This window comes from Condylura cristata, unplaced genomic scaffold, assembly GCF_000260355.1.
Source record: "Condylura cristata isolate star-nosed mole 26May11 unplaced genomic scaffold, ConCri1.0 scaffold00030, whole genome shotgun sequence".
Taxonomy (NCBI): domain Eukaryota; kingdom Metazoa; phylum Chordata; class Mammalia; order Eulipotyphla; family Talpidae; genus Condylura; species Condylura cristata.
The window spans coordinates 24,236,888-24,257,902 of record NW_004567131.1 but is presented as its reverse complement, the minus strand read 5'-3'; the positions used below and the strand labels follow the sequence as shown (position 1 = coordinate 24,257,902).

The 21,015-nt window shown below is 38.6% G+C and overlaps 1 protein-coding gene across 1 annotated transcript in view; it reads left to right on the top strand.

Annotated features, from left to right (window-relative positions):
- LOC101636007 overlaps positions 1–21,015 on the top strand; it is a 57,033-nt gene that overhangs the window by 29,427 nt on the left and 6,591 nt on the right. The window contains exon 5 of the mRNA XM_012731267.1: positions 16,496–16,783. Coding sequence (XP_012586721.1) covers positions 16,496–16,783 — 288 coding nt within the window. The remainder of the gene's footprint in view (positions 1–16,495; positions 16,784–21,015) is intronic.

The window sequence follows — 21,015 nt, the reverse complement described above, 5'->3', positions numbered from 1 at the left end:
CAAAGTAATGATGAAAGAAAATTAAGCTAAAAAAACCTGAATAGACTATAGGGAGACACTCTAGTTTCTTCCTACTGATAGTCAAATTACATAAATAGCTTTAGAATTAGTAAGTAGTCATAATCTACCCTCATGCATGTTTTTGAGAAAAATCTGGCAAGATTGTGACAGAAAAGGGAAATTTTAACAAACAGATAATCTAAATTATATTTTTGGCAACATGGAAAGTAGAAAAGGAAACTCTTCAAGTGTAGAAGCCCCACCTCCTCAAGTCAGAATTTCCTTAATACTGAAATTTCTGGAGAGCAACTGATTCAAAGACTGAGCTTCTTTTCAGGTTTGGTTTCATAGGAAACCATTATTATATAACTTTACACCACTGAAGTTATCAGGTAATCCTGCTGGACATTGATAAATTCCCCTGAGAACTGTTAAAGGATTTCGAAAAGTTCGTGTGTGTCCGCACACGCCTGTACACTAACCTGTATGCTCATGTGTTTTGATTGCTGTCAGAGTTACTTTGAAAGGACTTTTCATTTTTCTTTCTTACTCCAGCGTGGTTGAGCTGTGCGACCATCATCGAAACACCTCCCCTCACTTCAACAGATGAGCATAACTGCCTGTTGCTGACGGCTCTGAAACAGAGCTGTCATTCAAGGGCGTTAGCTCTGCAGGGCTGCTCCGCCCCAGTGTGCGACTTCCCTGGCTGTCACTCACTGGGAAAGCACCTGCTCTTCTCTGTGACTGACATGCAGCGTGGGCATGCATCAGAAGCCCGCTTCCATCCCAGCGTCAAATTGAGACATCCACACACCATCCATGGAGCCTGCAATTGAGACACTAACGTGACGGAAGGGAGACTGCAGAGGACCTCATGCAGCGCTCTGAGCAGTACTTGTCAGAATTCATTGTGTTTGTGGGTCACCTGCAGCTCTTGTTAAGACTCAGATTCTTACAGTCATCAGGGGCTGGGCCTGAGCTTCTGCCTTTCCAAAAGCTTTCACTTGACTCTGAGGCCCCGGTGCCGAGGACCACACTAGGGCACGCCAGACGTCGGCATGATTCTGTCAGGGACAGTTTGGGGTTCTGAAACCCGGGTACGAAATAATGTACATTTTGTGGATGTTCACAACAGCAGTTAGTGGCTAAGCCACCCCCGAAGTCCGAATTTTCAATAGATGATAGAAAATCTCTACATTGGCAAGTTGCTTCCTAAATTGAAAATTCCAGACTGATGGTGGATCCCTTACAATCGGTCTTACATTCTAATATGGCTTTAAGTAGCAACAGCGAGTTAAACACCCTTTAATGATCTCTGTCCTTCTTAACCTTGGTGTATTAATGCAGTTCGTTTTAAAGAAGTCTCCTGGTGTAAGTAAGCCAAAATTCGTGGTGTGGGCAGATGGTAGAAGGAACACCACCACAAAACCTGCCACTCAGAGTGGAACAGATGACCGTAACAGCACAGAACTATCCCTTTGTTCATTTTGCTAATGAGTGTCCTCATTGCTCTGGGAGTCTGAATAGTTAATTACTTGCAGTTCCTGCAGCTGACAGATGGTGGGGACAGAGCTAAAGGTTAATATCACAGGGAAAGGACTGCAGAGATTTGAGGAGGAAAAACCCTGAGTTGAATGTGTTTTCCTTGTTTCCTGCGTTTATACGTTTTTAGAAAACACTTTGGCATTAGCTGCCACCTCTTATAAATTTTACCCTTCATGTGACTCACTGAATAGTTCTTATTTAGTTTATAATAAGGGTGCTTAGGTAATCCAGTGGATGTTCACCTCCTGCCACTCTTAGAAAATGCATACTTAAATTTGTAAGGTAAAAATTGTTTATTTGCCTGCTTTTTAAAAATAAAAGAAAACCTTTTAGTCTGTCAATACATTCTGTGATGACCTCAAATAGAACAATGTGAGTTAAGAAATGAGTGACCGGGATTCTTCCTTTGCTAAGAAAACAGTTCTTTATTGGTAATTGGGTTAGTTTTTATTAGTTAAAAATGAATTGGCCTCAAATGATTTAAATGGAAGGATGAATCAAAGCTATGAAGATTTGAATTGGGGTTTAGTGCAAATATTTAGCATTATTTTAGACATTAACTCAGAAATGACATTTTATTAATAAGTGAATTTGATGTTCAGAAACTTATGAATGTATTATATAACATAGTAGCCACCTTTAAAAAAACCCTTATGATCACAGAGGCAAATATTTTAATAATTTACTTCCAGATACCTTTTAAGGTAAAAAAAAAGTACAATTCCAAAAGGAAACCATTATTGGGAGGAATGATTGTGATTTTGAGGGGAAACTATTCTTGTGTATTTGTAATCATGTCACACTACTGAAAAGAATGTTTGTAATTTATCAGATGAGTACCTTAAAGTTCAAAGTATCTTTATATTAATTTTGAAGCAAGGCATATATAATCTCCATCTCTTCTAACATAGTAATATGGTAACTTTTAAGCATACACTAATATTTTGAGGTTGCATAATCAGTTTAATAGTTCAGCATCATGAAACAAAGTCCAGCATCAGCTTTCCCACTGTACTACATCTTAATTTTTTTTTCAGTATGGGGCAGTAAAATGTAGACCGCCATAAGCAAGTATATTCAGATGTTTTCAAAAGCTTTGAAACAGACAAGAAGAAGAAGAAAAGAAGAGTAGCTGTCCCGATAAGCTTCTATTGCGTAAGAAAAAGCCTCTCCCATAATGGACATGGCAAGATTTAAACAAAAGACGCACATAATAAAAATGTAAATGAGTTTGCTTTCCTAAAACTATAACTTTAAAGTCTTTTGTTGCAAGTTATCCTGAGACCTTCTTACAAGGTAATCACTGTTTGCATAGAGATTGAAACCAAAGTCTTCAATAGCATTAAACGTCCGCACAGCCCCCGTGTGACAGGCATGCAAAGCCACGTTAATGTTCAGAATATGAATTGCCTCTGGGTGGCTCCTCCACCAAGCAGAAAACCAACTGTGTAGATATCCGTGTGCCTGATGGACTCCATGCGGCTCCCAGCCTGAAAACGTCACCACTTTGACAGGTGATGTGCTCCTCATGACACTGGCAGCACTGACACTGGGAAATGCCACAAAGGCAACAAGCCCCCCTCCTTAGCCATGCACTTTGCCACCCCCTGGCGCTGCCCGGCCACGGTCTCCCCAGCGTGCCTAGTTACAGGCAGACAGCACTTCAACACACACAGAGGGAAGTGTGGGTGGAGGGGCCCAGCTGCCTCCCCGGCCACAGCCTCCGTAATGAATTGACCTGAATGATGAGGGCACACAAACAGTATGATATGCATTATTCCTGTCAATAAAATGTCCCCATGTGCTGTGGTCTTTGTGCAGAATGTACTGCAGCTTTTCTTCCAGCAAGCTCTATTTAGTCTCCTTCCTTTTTACTATTCATATTATAAGTGTGTAATAGAATTCAGAAAATTATATGATAGCTCTTCTGTATCTGTATTGTCTTGTGTTGCATATTCAAATCCGCGGCTCCCTGCTTAGAAATATGGACTTCCCTGTCTTTCAGGACTCTCCTTTCACCACAGAGATCAGCCCTCCAAAACAAACTCCAGCAAAGAGGAGTTTGGAGTACAAAGAAGAAAATGAGTTACTGCTTCAAACAATTTCAGAACTCAAAGAAGAAATCCAATTCTATATAAAAGAAAACTCAGACTTAGGTAACATTTTAAAGTCATTTTGGAGAAAAGTCTATATGTTGGGATACTTCATCAAATTCATAGCTACTTTCTGTCATTTCCAAATGCACATGTGTTTATTTACATCAACTTGCTCACCATCTTTGAGTTTTATTTAGGATGACACCCTTGCTTGGGACTGAGCATATACTCTGCTTACATTCCTGAGCCACACTATTCTAACGCTAGTTGGAAAAATAAATAAATAAAAATAAAGCATCAGCCTTTGATAGAAGTGTTAATCAGAGCTCTATTTCACATAGAAATAATATAAATAGAATTTTTTGCTGCTTTGCTTCCTATGCTTAATTGATTAAAATTTGTAGCATTTAAATATTTAAGCTGACATATTGAGAGATGCTGGTAGAGAAACATAGTCAGTCCTTTGGGAAAATATACTGCTACTTATTTACTATGTATGTTATTAGTTACCTTTCATTGTTCATACACATTTTCATTTATATACGTTATACTTTTTTACATGCCAAACACATTGGTAAACGTTGCATTAAATCTACAAAGTTAAATTGCTTTTCAGTGTTTTTTTGCTGTCTTTGTATTTATGCTAATTATATAGCAGTTCCCTTTAATCTGCAATATGACAAGCAATGAAATGGATTAGTTAATTTTTAAAAAAATTGACAGGATAAACTGATAGAATCAGATATATTAAGACATCTCTTAAATATAACAGTATACCCTACCAGTGTAGCTTTGTTTCTCTTCTGATGTGGTATAATAATGTTTTTGCAGGTTTCAGTTGCTCTTACTGAGTCATAACGTGCCACCTGCTAAAGCACATTGTATTGGCTGTGACTAACAGCAAAAACATCCATTGCTGGTATTGATGAAAAGCTTTCCACCCTCAGCCACACTTGTATCTTGAACTTAGTTCTTACGCCCTATCTGCCCAGCCATCTGAACAGCAGGAAGAAGGCTGTGAATGTCAAGGGCAGTTGTGAAGGTCACAGTCCTGCTAGGACTTGGGTCCACCGTGCCTGCCAGCGGTGTAACCGCTTGCCCTGAGCAGGCAGCTTGAATACAGGGGCATAAGCTTGTAATTTCATGGTTGGTCTCTCTTTCTCTTTGTGTACAGAAGATGAAGTTATAACTCTGAAAGAGAAGGCAGATAAGGATCATCTGATTATTCAAAAGGTACTGTAACTTTTTACATTGATAAATGACTCTTTTAAATTGAATTCGCAGCATAATTGGTGATTGACACTGTGTCCCCCCATTGCCTTACGGTAAAGAAGAGCTGATTTCTAGCTTTACTCTCTCCATGATATGGGTCAAGTCTCTAGTAAAGAATAAGGAGTCTTGAAAATGAACTCATGAACAGATAGTTCTTTTATTTGGGATGAGTTGAGTGTCTACCTTGAAGGTAAGGAATTGAAACGTTGTATGAAATAGGGGGTCCAAAGATGGGATTGTGAGAAATGTTGCTAGTAATGGGCAGATAAGATGTCTGTCTATGTTCATTTTTGCTAAATAAATGATCAGAAAATTACGTTACTCCGAAAATTTCTGTTTAAAGCAGGGAATTCTTTTGGTGTCACAGAGATCAAGATTTTCTCATGTACTCAGTGTAGCAAACCCCAGAAGTTTCCACCTTCCACATAGGAGTCCTTTTCATATTGTCCTAGTTCTTTGAAATGGTCCCATTTTTAGCTCTCAAAATGCTTTTCTGTGATGGTGGGTCTTCCTTGCCATGATGTGAGCACCACAGGGGCAGAGCCTGCACTCTCCAGGTCTCTGGGTTCTTCCCAGTTCCCCGCACACTTAACATTACTCTTGAGTGATTCAAAGAATGAGAACATAGAGTTCATAAAATTTACTGATGAAAAAATCGATTCCCATCTCCAAATTATTCATATAACATGAACGCTTTCCACTTGCTGAATGAATGATTGGTTTTTAAATGAACATTCATTAAATGAGATTAAATAAAAAATGCATTTTCTCAGTTGCACCAGCACTGCCGCACACACCCACATTTAGGTTCAGATTCCAGCCTGATCTTGGAAGTCAAGGTATTTTTACATCTTTGGTAATGTTGTTACTTTCAAGAACTATGTTTTTTTATTATTATTAAAGATTTATTTATTTGTGCATACAGAACTGGGGTACAGGCCAGAGGTTCAGGGGCGGTGAGAGGCTTCACCAGAGACAGAGCGGGGAGCAGAACAGGCAGATCAACGAAGTACACTGCTGAGGGGAACAGCGGGCGGGTCAGGAGAGGTCTGCCACGCCATGTGGTCACCTCCGGGGCAGGTGGGGATCGAACTCATGCGGAAGTGGCTTTAGCTTCTCAGTGCTGTGCTTTAACCCGCTGCGCCACCAGGGAGGGCCTCAAGAACTATGTTTTAAAGAAAATGCTTACCCTGATGGATCAGAGTTGGGAGATGTTTTCTCTGATCACTGAATCCAACACAGGTTTTCACAAGGTGATTTCATCTCGTGCTTCACCTGATTTGCCATGGTGACTATGCCTCGCTCCTACAGAGAGAGAGGCTCTACGAGCAGGCAAGTTTAACCTCTTTGGCACCGACCTCGAGGTTAAAAATGAAATCTCGGCTTCCTAGTTTCACTTAATCACATTCAAGAGACCATCACAGTTGATTTAAATGTCTCCATAGATGATCAGTCTACATGGTCACTGATGCAGATGAATTGCATACACTCACTATTTTCTGTGAGTAACACAAGAAGAATTTAAAGCAAGCAATGGCCCCATCAGTCAATACTAGAAAGAATCACACCTGAGAGTAATCGGTTATACCCTGTGTGAGCTTCAATACGTCACTTGAAATTTGCCTTCACTTTCTAGATCTGTACTGCCAAGTGGAATACCAGCCCCAGTGACTACTGGACACTGAAATTGTGTCTAATGAAACAAAGATACTGAATTTTTGATTATTTTTAATTTCACTTATTTTATATTTAAATTAAAAAGCTGATACTTGTTTAAGTTATTGAAAACTATGCATATTTTTAATAACAGGTATATAAATCTACCTTTTCATCTGTAAATTTAGTAAAATCTAAGTGCAGATAAAATATTTCCAGTGAATTTAGCCCCTAACTTAAGATGTTGTATAAGAAAAAAACATAAAATATAACCTGACAAAGAACTTAATATAAGAATCGTGAACTATCTCACTACCCCTTTTAAATATTGATTGTTACACATTGAAATGATATTCCAATATATAAAATGTATATTAAAGTTAATTTTAAATTAGTTTGTATTTTAACAGACTATTATAACATTCAAAATTTTATATGTAGGCATAACTCAGATAATATTTTTATTGACAGCACTACTCTAGAACTCTAGCCTGCTCATTTTTTAAATTTTTTTCCTTTACATGCACTGCCCAGCACACTGACACTGAGTGAGGCATAGCTGGTTCTAAGCAGAAGGAACCTGGGATTTTGGTTCCTGTTGCATTCCTGCTGCTACACTTCTTAGCCTCTCTGATTTCTCACAGGCCTGCTGTGTATATAGAATGAGATAATGTACATAAAACTGTTTGCAGCTGGATAGCAGATCCGTTGTTGAACAAAGAGAAGCTGATATTTACTGGTTTGTTTCTAATATCCTTACAAACTTAATTCATCCAACAATGTTTATTACACTTTTTAGTGTCAGATGCTATGCTGTGGTGGAGATATAAAAGCATTAGGTATAGTGCCCTCCCTAGTGGTGCATGGGTTAAAGTGCAGCACCATGAAGCTTGCAGCAGCTGTTTCACTGCAAGTTCCATCCCCTTTCAAGGAGGTGACCTACATGGCGCGGCAGACCTCTCTTGACCCACCTCAGCAGTGTACTTCGTCATTCTGCCCGTTCTGCTCCCCACTCTGTCTCTGGTGAATCTCTCATCACTCCGCACCTCTGGCCTGTACCCCAGTCCTGTGTGCATAAATGAATTATCTTTTTTTTTTAAAAAAAATGATAGGTGTATACATATTTTCCTGACATTCCTCTAGAGGAGATCAGCTCTAGGAGGAGGTAAAACCCATAGGATAGTGTGATCTAGATAGTCTAATAGAAGCACACACCTGGAGGACAGATGCCTGGTTTTACCTGGAAGTTTCCAGAAAAGGTTTACAAAAAGTCCCAAACTTACATCACACTCCTTCACTGAAGGAGATTTTCCAGCTGAGTAAGAAGGTGAGAGAGCTAGGTACAGATGTGAAAGCATCAAGTGAGAGAGGTTTGGGAACTGTGATTTGGTATGGCTGGAGGGTGAAGCAAGAATCTGATGAGACAGTGGTGAGAATTTATGGTGGGCAGGAAGAAAGGGTAGTATGGGGTACGGCAAAGGGGGGGTGAGCAGGGAAGAGAAGAATGGAAAGGGGCAACTCAGACACCTCTGGGTAAGCTACATATTCCTTTTATTTTTTTAAGCTCTGGTGCAACTAAAAACCAAGTTTAAGATGGGGCTGGATTTGGGTAGGATGACTTCTTGCCATCTACCTGGACTAAGAACTATCAATTACGGGATTTAGAAGCTTTTATATTTTAATGTGAATAACCTACAGCAGTTAAATTCTATATGCTTGCTCTAGCTGGATTACTTCTGGCCTTCTGAGAGGAAGACAGACCAGTAGTCAGTGATTCCTGCCCAGAGGTGGCCAGCAGCAGGACGTAGGGAAGCATTGTAAGTGACCTAAGAAGGCTGGAACAAGAACACTGAGATGACTCCTGAAAGGGAAGTTAAGATTAGTCAGGAAAGGGGCTTCCCTGGTGGCACATGGGGTTAAGTCTCAGCACTGTGAAGCTATCCACAGCCATTGTACCATGAGTTCAATCCCCAGCCAGGGAGGTGACCTACATGGCTCAGCAGACCTCTCCTGTATCACTACTGCTCCCTTCAGCAGTGTGCTTTAGTCAATCTGCCTGCTCTGCTCTCCACTCTGTTTCTGGTGAATCCTCTGACCTCTGCACCTCTCACCTGTACCCCACCTCTTGTATGCATGAATAAATAAGTCTTAAAAAAAAAAAAGATTAGTCAGGAAAGGTCAGCAAGTGGATGTGACTTGCCATAACTGAAGGGTACAGGAGAACAAGGGTTTTCAAGAACAAGGGTTGTAGGTGCGATTTCAAAGCATTATTACTCAGGTGCAGGGCTATGCATTGCTTCTAGTACACTGGGGAGCTTTGTGGTGGGACGGGGTCAGATTTGTATTTCAGAAAGAAGATGAATGGGAAGGAGGCTATCCAGAGCCAGGAGACCAGTCACTTGGGTAAACCGGGAAAGTTACAAAGGCCTGCAGCAAACCAAGGAAAGTGACCTGCGATCAGGAAGGATGAGTTTGAAGGATGATTTGGCAATAAAGCTGTGCTTATTAGTTAGGTTGAAGGCGAGAGAGATGCAAGAGACAGAGAGAAGTTATGGGTGGATAACATACAAAAGAAAATGGGAACAGTTGTTGGGGGTGGTGCGCAGGAGACTGGATGTTGCAGAGGACACGCAAGAGAGTCTCTCCAAAGGAATCATTCAAACACGGCCCAGAGGTTAGGTTGGCTAACGGCTCACCCTGGTGGCGCAACAGGTTAAAGCACTGCATTATGAAGCTCTCTGAAGCCGCTGCAGCACGAGTTGGATCCCCGATTCCTGCCTCGAGGTGATCCACGTGGCTTGGCAGACCTCTCCTGACCCACCTGCTCCCCTCAGCAGTGTACTTCCTCAGTCGGCTTGTTCTGCTCCCCACTCTGTCTCTGGTGAGTCCTCTCACCGTCCCTGCACCTCTGGCCTGTACCCCAGTTCTGTATTGCATGAATAAACAAATCTTTATAATTAAAAGGACAGTTCACTGCCACAAGGGAGAGCCCTCAAATATCTTTTAAAACAAATTCATACAGTTCCTTTTTAACTCCCCTTGCTGGTTTTTCCTGTTGATAAGGTGACCATGAGATTCATGTTGCCCTCGGTCATTTTGTCTTTTCTTTCTAGAAGTTTTGCTGTCTATGTGACAGGACTATGCCCGGTGTCCCAGACCCCACCTGCCACAATGCTTCTGGCTGCGCACCCTTCCTAAGCAACATGTGCGGTAGCCTCTCCTCCCCTCCTTCCACTTGGATGCTCTGCTACAGAATCCTTGTTAGTCCTTGTTTTCCCTCTAGCTGATCTCAGGCTCTCCCATAATTGGCACATGTGACTTCCAGACCTTTCCCTCTTGCTTCAACTTTCCCTTTAACAATAGCTCTGTCATTTCACTTTTGTCCCATCCTCAATTTTAAAGTTACAGCATCATCAAAGCTTTTTCACAGTCACCTTCTTTTCCTAATGGTAATTTGGGGATTTTTCTGTGTCCCCAACACCTGGGGCTATGTGCTTATTAGAAGTCAGGAAAAATACCTCAGCTATCTTTATATTTTATTCATCAGCACTCCAAAATATTTGCTGAAAAAAATGCACTTTCATCAAACTCAGTGTCAACAGCTAAACTCATTACCCTTCCAGTCTGGACACTGCTGTGTTCTCCCCTTTACATTAATGGCTTTGTCATTAATTTGTCACTTTCCAAGTGACAAATCTAGAGTCATTGCTACTTTGTTCTTCATACTCACATCTAGTTAGTCACTTAGTCTGCAGATTTCCCTTCCACATTTTATCTCAAATCCCCTTTCTCTGCAAAAGCTTTGCCATTGACTCAGTTGAAGCCCTCATCATTTCTACTGATTTTTATCTCGTTTTTTTTTCTGTTTTTCTCTCTTCCCTTTTCAAATCCAGTTTCCATATTGCTGCCACCATGATCTAATGCCCTAGTCTAACATGAAAAAGAGGCAGCGCTTCCCAGTGACTGCAGTATAATAGGACTTCTCAAAAATGTTTTGGGTGTTTTTTGTTTCTTAATCGAAGTATAATTGATTACAATGCTATTTTCATTTCAGGTGTATATCAGTTTGGTATTTGGCTACATTGTGAAGTGGTCATGACGTAACTTTTCCATCTTAATGATTTTCATATTTGCAATACTAAATTATTGATTATAATTCACATGTTGTACACGGTATCACCTTGATTTAATTATTTTATGATTGGAAGTTTGTACCTCTTGATCCCCTTCACTCATCTCTCTCTCTCTCTTTCTCTCTCTCTCTCTCTCTCACACACACACACACACACACACACACACCATTCCTCTCTCCTCCCTTTTGGTAACAACAGATCTGTTTTGTTTCATTGTTTAGTATAATTTAGCTTGCTTATTTGTTTTCTTTTCAGATTCCACATTTAAGTGAAATAATAAGGTGTTTGTTTCTGTCTATCTGACTTATTTCATTTAGCATAATATCCTCAAGGTCCACCCATGTTGTTGCAAATGGCAAGATATTTTGAGTACTATTCCATTATATATATAGATACCACATCTCCTTCATCCTTTTATTCACTGATGAATAAAATTCATTATTTCCAGTGAATGATGTTTACATTCTGGGAACAACCGAGCATTTTCACATTTGTATTCTCAAATTCTTTCCACAATAACTTTTTGAAGCAGGTTTTGTTAAACCAATTTTACAGATGAGAAAAGTAAAACTTGAAGTATAAAAATAGCTTATCTACACAGATAGTAAGAGACACTATTTGGTTACATCTCCTCATTACATCACTCTGATTTCTACTCCTGAGCAAAGCCACCCATGGTATCTTCCTGAATATTTCCAATCTGCTTTCATTTCCTGCCATTCCTGTCTTTTCTCAGTTCCTGTATTGTCCATCCATGCTTTGCTGTTCTATTTGCTTTTTCCCCTCTTCTTTCCTTCCACAACTTGTTGAACTTCTACAAATCCTTCAAGATTCTTATATTCCATAAAGTTAACATAGTTATAGCATAGCTTGTTATAATTATGATTGTTATATTGTGTGGATTTTTATGCTCTTTAAATATCTGAAACCCTGCACTTTTTTCATGTATTAGAGTAATTTTTTTTTTCAGATTGTTCTCTTATACTGATTTTACAAGGGACAGGACCTGATTTCATTCTTTTTATTTCCATAACCAAACAAAATGCCTGGCACTTAGTAGATGTTCCATGTGTCTATTAAATTAATGACCATATGAGTTAAATTCAACAGGTATCAAAACCAAGGGTTAAGTTTTATTCCTGTATGTGGGTGAATTGGTGGTGGGAAATCCATGGGGTTTACAAACAAGATGAAAAAATGTACAAATTGAAGAATGATGTAATATAAATATATATATATAATGTAAATAAATAAATTGTATCCATGTATATAACACACACAACTGACAAATAGTCATTTAAAATACTAATGCGTATACTATGTAAGTATAATGGCCCTGTAGTATATGCCTTCAGTGGCTCTTTGCAGTTGAATCTGGCTTGTTATGCACATTAATATAGCACAAAAACCTAAAACAAGAGAAATGGATTACGTAAGAGTAAAGCAAAGTGACCTTTTTCATAGACTTGGGTTTGCTTTATTATAATAAATCTATGTCACATTTTAGAGTGGGGTAGAGTGAGGAAGGTTGTAAATACATAGGTATTTTCTACACATATTTTGCTTGCTTATATAATTATAACAACATATTCTTATTATGTGATAATCTATAGACATTTAATTTTTCTTTTATCATCATGAAATCCATTTTTATCATATTTAAAATCAAATACGTTTCACTAAATACTTTTGAGGAGGAAGTTCAGGTCTTCTTATCTATCATCAAAATGTACTGTTCTCTTTCAGTTAATTGGTGCCAGAGACAGATTAACATATGAGCTCGAACTTGAAAAGTCATCAACTCTAGATTTGGTAAGGTGATTTACATTATCTCCTAATAAATTAGAATTCAAAACTTTAATATGAAAGTCTTACAAACTACGATAACTATTCACTGTGAACTGTTTCACTTTTATCACTAAGCTAAGTACATGTACGATTATAAATGTTTTAAAATTATAATTTTAAGAAAATAATTTGAGTAGTACTATACCAAATATACTTCGAATATAGAGAGGACTTCTGTAAGAAATAGTACCATCATTTTAAATCACGTACAACACTTTTGAATTTCTTTGTGGAAGTTAAAAAACAAATATGAAAGCCCAATATTTCTAAGAATTTGCTATTTTTAGTTACAAATTGGCATGTGACAACAACAACAAAAAAGGACCCAGCTAGATATTTTGGCATTCTGTGTTAGTCTCATAAGAAAACACTGCCTTTTTATGTTCTTTTAAGAGAACTTTCCAGACGGCTGGTCTTTTATTTTATCAGTTGACTGCCCCCCCATTTTACCCCCCGGCCAGCTTATGGTGTTGTACTTTGGCTTTCAAATGATCACCACTAGTATGTCTTTGTTACAGTAAACTGACTGTGTTTATTATAATCAAAAATAAAACACAGCTTGACTTGCGTTCTAAATGTGCTTGAAAAGAATATGATACTGTTTAGAAGAGAAAAGGTTGTTCATAAGAAATCCACACCACTTCAGATATTGAAACATTCTCTTTTTTACAGCTTGTCACACTTGGTGCCAAGTCATGACTGTTCCCCTAACTCTGTTTTGTTACTCTCAGCACCATGTGTTTTGGGTTCCTTGTCATAGAAATTAATGCAAAACAATGCTCCTGGACAACAATGAAGCCTTCTATGAAACCAACTGGGGAATGCCGGCTAAGAGAACAATTATGGTCAGCTAGTCACAGAGACCATGTGTTAGCAAATATGTTACTTGGAACACTTTACTTTTAAAAATACCTGGTACATAAATATTGTTTCCACTTTTTGAGCATACTTGTCAACTTCTTCCATTCCCACCCTCTTCTGCCATTCCTCCAAAGTCCAGGGGTTGTTTTTGAAAATAGACAATAAGCATGCATGTGGTCATGAATGTGGACAGTGATTTTAGAGAGCGAGAAGCAAATGTTATCTTGTCGGTTTGTTCTCAACACTGGAGAAGAAATTAAACTACTCCACAGTTGGGGTCCACACACCAAACAGACACGCCTACGGGTTTTGAATGCTTCCCTTTTTTATTTGAACTAAGTTAACCAGTGCTATTGCATTACCCATGGGGGAACCAATCACATTTTATTTTGTCTGAAAGTTTGTTGTTGCTAAGCAGCAAGATCTTGCATCACAGATCCCACAACAGCATGAGTATTCAGTATGCTTAAAAGTCATGTTCAGGCTCACGTTTTCAGTCGTGTGTGTTTAAGGTACTTCCTGTGGCCAAGGTTTGCAGGGGTTATCTTTGAGCCCAGAGGTCACTATTCGGGGCCCTTCTCTTGAACAAGGTGTTCTGTTATTCCATCCAGAATAACAGAAAGAAGGTGGCTTTGTGATTATTTGTGCCTCTTTTGTTTCTTACATTTTTCCTGAAACAGAAATTTGTGATTGTACCTAGGTGGAGCATGGGGTTCAGTGGAACTGACAAGAATCATTTTGTAAAATTTTTAAAACTTTTTCATGGAAGGGTTTTTGTTTTATGCTTGTCTATTATTGTTTTCCTGTGTAATTTCTTTTCTGGCCTCTTGAGGGGCTAGTTTAAAAAAGAAAAGAACTGGTGATAAAAAGGCACTGTCAATCAATTACCTATATTCATTGTTCACCTGAGCAATGAATTGTGGAGGGAGTATACCTTTAGATGTAATCTAATCTAAAATTTTTGGATACGTATGCAAAATAATTTTGTATCTTGCTGTGATTTCCTTTGCTTATTGATCTTTATTTATCTGTTTTGAGTATAATGTTGCATTAGTTTTAGGTAGACAGTATATTTTATATATGTATGTATTGCAAAAAAAATTACCACAATAAATTTAATTCTATCCAGACACATATAGTTACAATTTTTCTTATGATGAGAATTTTTAAGATCTACCTCTACTAGCAACTTATAAGTATGTAGTATAGCATGGTTAATTATATTATCATGCTGTACATTGTATTCCCAGGACTTAGTTATTACTGAGAGTTTGGACCTCATTTTGACCCACCTCCCCACCTCCCTTTCTGGGAATCAGCAACTTGTTCTCAGTATCTGTGAGCTTTTTTCCTGTTATTTTGCTGTTATTTAGCTTCTACATGTAAGTGAGAAATATGGTATTTGTCTTTCTGTGTCTTATTTCACTAGCATGGTGTCCTCAAATCTCATCCATCTTATCCCAAATGGCAAGACTTTACTCTTTGTATGGCCAAATAGTATTCTGGGTGTGTGTGTGTGTGTACCCCCATATCTCACACTTTCTTTATCCATTTATCCACTAATGGATGATTAGATTGTTCATTTTCTTGGCTACTAAGCATCATGTTGCTGTGATATTGAGGTGCAGATATTTTGCGTTAGTGTTTTCATTTCCTTTGAATATATCCCCAGAAGTGAAATTGCTGGACCATATTATAATTCTCCTTTTCATTTTTTGAGGAACTTCCATACTGTTTTCTATAATGGTTGCACCTACTTAGATTCTCACTAACAGTGCACAGGGTTCCCTATTTTCTCACGCTTGCTGGTGCTTCTTAGCTTTTATCCATTTTGACCATCTTTAAGAAAAAAAAATTAGTTGACAAAAAAATGTAACAAGTTTCACTAGCAAAAATACATCCGAAAGAAAGTTATAGTACAAAGAAAGTCTTTTCATGTGTTTTTAATATAATTTATTTATATATATATTTTTATAATATTGCTTTCTCTTCTCAGGTCTAGTGCCCATAGAATTCTCACTACCAATTCACCCATGCACCATCACCATTGTCCTTTATGCTCTTCCCCCCTCACCCCCTCATTTTGATCTCTCTCCCTCCCACTCCCTGCAGAATGTCTCTGAATTATAGACTGTTAATTTGGGGGTTTTATTGTTATTATTTTCCCCTGATCCCTTATTTGGTTCCCCTATATTCCTATAAGTGAAACCATCTGATATTTTTCTTTTTTCCTTCTGACTTATTTCTGAGCATAATCTGTTTTAGCTCCATCCATATTGCTGTGAATAGCATGAGTTTAACTTTTTGATTGCTGAATAGTATTCCATTTTGTATAAAAATTAGAGTATAAAGATAATATATACAATATATAAATACTAATGATTAAATAATTATACTTTTATCTGTTTCATTATTTTAAAGTGCTCTTTTCTGGATATAAACTTATCTTCTCTTCTAACTCATATTTAACATTATGTCATATTTCCATAAGAGATTTGGCAGTCAAATAGTTAAAAATGCTTCCCTTTATTGCTTAAGGAAAATTTATAGAGATTTCTCTTTACATTTGCAAGTGATAACAAAAGATATGGGCCTTTGATTTCACAGGTTGGTAAACAGAAAGAGGATTTAGAAACAAGAAAAGTACTTGACAGCATAATCCTTAAGGTTTGTATTTAGGTTTTTATTTTCTTTGCCTTAGTTTGGCTTCTGAGTTGATGAATCTATACATACCATTCCAAGACTTTTTACTTCCAACACTTGAGTTTGATGAAGAGCATGCTTAAAAGTTGGACAAAAAGGGTTACTGGAGAGCAACAAACTGATGGTTGGAACAGAAAGGAGGGACAAGTGTCTAATTATGGATAGATGAAGAAACAGGTCTGGTGTGAGGAAAGGGATCCCATATCATTCCCATATGCAGATGTTAAGTGTCCATGCCTGGGGCGATTGTGGAGTTAGGAGTAAGGGAGCTAGGACTAGAAATCTCAACGCTGTGATTCCAACTTAGAGCACGGAAGAAAAAGAAGAGACTGGAATCTGAAGTAAATGATAATAACGAAATTGGTTCTTTCTGTGTGCCAGCCTCAGAAACTATCCAAGGGGGAAGAGGCTGGTTGGTCCCCAATGCTCTCAGCAACCAAGCTGATGTCCAAGAGTGACATCATTTCAAGACCACCCTCTTCCATCACCACTCCTGCCATCACCACTCCTGCCATTGCGTCTTCTGCCATCACCCCACCCGCCATCACCGTTTCTGCCGTCACCACACCTGTCATCGCCACTTCTGCCACCACCACTCCTGTGTTCATTAAGAGCAAAAGAGCTAGGACTCCAAAGAAGCGGTTACTAAGGCAAGAGCAGCGACCTGTGGTAAGAACTGTTTAAATGATCACACTTGTTGACATCTTTACCTCCCCCCCACCCCCCTCCCCCAGCATATTGGACAGCTACACGCTCCTCACACCAGGATCCAGGTTGGCTTTCTCACACCTGATTCCCCCACTCCCTGCATGTGCACTTGGTGGGAGGTGGGGGGGACCCTGGCTACTCTTCTTTGCACCAAAGTGTCCTTATCAGATCCCTGAGCTTCCCTAAGAAGAAGCCACCATTATTCCCATCTTGGTGTTTTATTTAGTCATCCACCATACTGGGTCTCTATTAATTCCCAAGGTAGAGAAGTCACATTCCAAGTACTTTCTAGGGTATATAATCACTAGTGCATTACTGCCAATATGTATCAAATGCTTTAGCAAATTCCCTGCAGATACAGTCTGTTTGCTCATGTAGAATTCTGTATCAATAGTTGTGTTAAACCCCATCATCAAAGAAACAGATGCATGGATTATAAGCCTGCATCGCTCTGCTCATCCACCTCCCCACAAATAATCATGGTTGTTTTTACTGGCCCAACAGCAATACCATGGGTTCCATAAAGAGCATGGCTAAGGAGCAGCTCTGTGATGGCCTCTTCAGTGTTGGCTGACTGAGTGGACATGGCTTAGGCCATGTCCAGGCTGACAAGCCATGTGCCTCTTTCTGATCCACCTTTCAGGGAACTTTCTTCTGCTTTATTGTATGGGAATAGTTGTATTTGTTTGAGTTGTATTGATCTATCCTCTGGGTACTGTGAATTGTGTAACTAGTCAAAGATCTTTCTCCCAGTTGACTTTTCAATAGCTTGGAAGTCAATTGGTGACCCATGCAGCTAATGTGCAGCACTCATAGAAAGAGTTTTTCCACACGCACATTTTGATTTATCTTTTGGATCATTTCTACATGTCCCACGTTCTCCTCCCTTCTCCCACAGAGAACAGAAATCTGTCTCTAACACTTAGGTAGGGCAGAAGAGAGCAGAATCATGCTCCCTGAGTCATCCTTGCTCCAAATGAGGGCAAGGCAAGGTCTAGGTTTCTCATGCCAACTCACCAGGAAAGTAACTCAGTGATCATGCCCAGCAAGGCATAAAGAGCAAGTGGACAGAAGACAGGGATTATATGAAGGGAAGTACTCTACCTGGGAAGAAATCCCAGGAATTGAGAAAAAGCAATCTCCTTTAGAAGCAGTCTACTTTGCAGAAGGTTAGGAAGCATAGATAACTGGACACAATTGTCTCCAAGGAGAATGAGATTTTATTTTTTTATCCCATAAAAAGCAAAACACCCCCACCCCCCGACCTAAGGGTGTGTTGCTGCCTGTTGAGCCTGGTCATGCTGGCTCTAGTCTAAGCCTGTCATCTGGGAACCTGTGGCCCAGACAGAGTCCTGTTCCAGACACTCCATCAACAGCCATGAAATCAGGTAGTGCCCCAGGGCCAGTGATCTGAGGCCCTGAGGTGATGGTCTGGGGGACTACAGAGCAGAATCAGTAATTGGCATGGAAAAACAACCTCCGGTCCTGTGATGGCAGGAATAAAGGGAATGCCCCAGTCTTTACAGCAAACCCAGTTCTGCACTAAATCCTAGAACTGCAGGGTAGAAATCCCATTTTATAGATAAAATAGAATGTCCTAAGCCACTGTCATAAGGGACAGAAACACTGTGCATTTCACCTATGGAAAATGCACATGAAGGGGAGGACAAGGTGGACAACATCTCAGAGAGTGTCATGTCTAAGTGTTACAGTCTCCCTCCGACTGTTATGCTTGCTATCTAGATGTCTCCTGTTATGCTTGCTATCTAGATGTCTCCGAAGCTTAACAGTGAATTTTGTCAGCTCTGGAGACTCTGAAGTTAATGTGTAACGAGAAAAAATTGAACTGGGGAAGACATATGCAAAGTGGGTGCTTGCATCTTTATATGAATTGGCTTGACTTTTTCTAGGTCACTGTTACTGCTGTTGTATTGGTAACAGTCCTATTATTTATAAGGATCCATTATATCACTTCCCCATGGGATATATTCTGGTATATTCTTTACTGCAGATTAACTCTGTGTGTGTGTGGGGGGGGTTATAATCTTCCTGTTCTCTCTTTTAAATAACATATTGAAGTAATCGTATGTCTCAAAAATTGTCTTTAAAAGATTTTATAATATTAACCACGTGGAAGTAACCACACGGAGAGCTTGCAGCAGGAACTTTTTGCATCAGTCATTTCACTTATCTAATTAATCATACTTATTTTTTGAAATCTGTGTCATTCTGTGGGAACGGCACACATGCTTCACACAGCGAAGTACACAGCGATAAACCCATGTTTAGCCAGCCCGGAAAACGCGATATGAACTTGGCGTCTGATTTTCACTTATGAAAGATTTCACAACATAAAATTTGTATTTGTACAGTCTTTCTATGTAAAGTTTATTTTTTGATATCTGTAAGACATTTCATACTGAGCTTTCACAGAACAAGGTTAAATTAGATTCCTAAGGTTTTTTTTTTTTTGCTTCCCAGGGTAATTAGTTCATTAAGGTTGCACCCAGAAAATGCCTCCCTGGAAGACTTTTGAGTTTCACAGGGTGACCTGGTCTGTGTTGATGGAACATATGGTAGGTGCTCAGTTTGCAGAAAGCACTGGGCCCTTCTGTGTGGGAAAGGGAACACGGGCCCAGTCAGCCCTGCTTCCATTCTTAAAGTCCGTTCAATACAAAGCAGTTTGTACAGCATACGATAATTCAATAAAAACTCTATTCAGGAGTTGTTTGCTAGGTAAAATATTTTTGTAATTTGTAACTATGGTCATATTCACCCTGCAAAATAATGATTTCTTTTAAAATTATTGTGATAGGTTGTAATATTTTTATTATGGATGTGTAGTATGATAGGCTAAGTGGACAAAGGAAATAGCTTTCCTTTCAGAATTTACCTTTGCTCTTCTATACCGCCCTTTATTTGATCAAAAGATGTATAGACTTTAAAACAAACTCCACTGAAGAAGACAGTATTATAATGTGTTCATTGTTTAATTATTTCACTCTTTTACCTTAGCTTGATTTGGTAAAGCAAGCAGTTAATAGAGCTGAAGAGCTATGTGGAAAACTAGCATTTTGCTTCCTTGACTAGTGACGGGGTGGTAGAATAATATAGTTAGGACAATCCTGGACACGTGCCTGATCTTTAGAGGTTGTCAAAGGATGTTTACTGTATTTTGGTAGATTATGTTGACACAAAAGAATTCCTATCATATTGCTTCTTTATTCTTTAGATGAATAACTTTAAGCTATTGATGTAATTGATATCACGCACAATAGTTTTATTTTGAGGTGGAAATTTTAATTTAACACTAAAAATTTATCCATCTGTAGATTCTGTTCTCAGAAAACAAAATTAAGAATCTGAGTAATATCACATTTAGAATCCAATGGAAAGGTAGCTTTTTACTTTCTACATTAACTAATTATTATTATATTATATAATTATATATAAATGATATTAGTAATACTATTCTGAATATATGATGAGCATTAAATACTTGGATTAATTGGATAAATAGGCTAGTTAGAGTACATAAGTTAGAGCTCATTTATTAGATAAATCAGATAAATAATTTCTAATTTGTAATAATTTGGAATTAAAAATATTTTAGTGAAATAATATTCAATATTTGTTGCACAAATGGAAAATGTTATTTGTTAAAAAATGAAGGCTTCTATTTTTGTCATATTTTTGTTGTTTATATAAATTTATATGTTTTTTACACCATATGTCAATTTTTTATCTTGTTTATTTTATTGGGGGCACTGATTAGGTTTTATTTGTAGAGTTTATAATATTTCAATATAATTTAACTTAAGAATCTAAGAGATTGCTGTGGTACTTTGGAAAAGATAAGTTTGAGATTTGTATCACTTTATGTTATTCATTCCTAACCCTACTTGATGGGGGGGGCAGTCACTCGCTCCCAACCACATGGCATATCACCTTGTTGCTAAAAGAAGCGTCACTCGACTTCAGGCAGCCACAGGGCAGCCATCTTACCCAGTGCGCGGTGTTGTCTTCTTCCATTTCCTGGGTGTTCCCTGTGACTTTCTCTTCAGTTCCCACTAGGAATTGAGGACAGTTCAAACACCAACTCATTTGGCCAGAGTTCTAAGACTGAGCAGATATGGGTCCTACCGCATGAAACTGAGTATTTGGCATCCTGTTAGTCATCACATCTGCCCTTC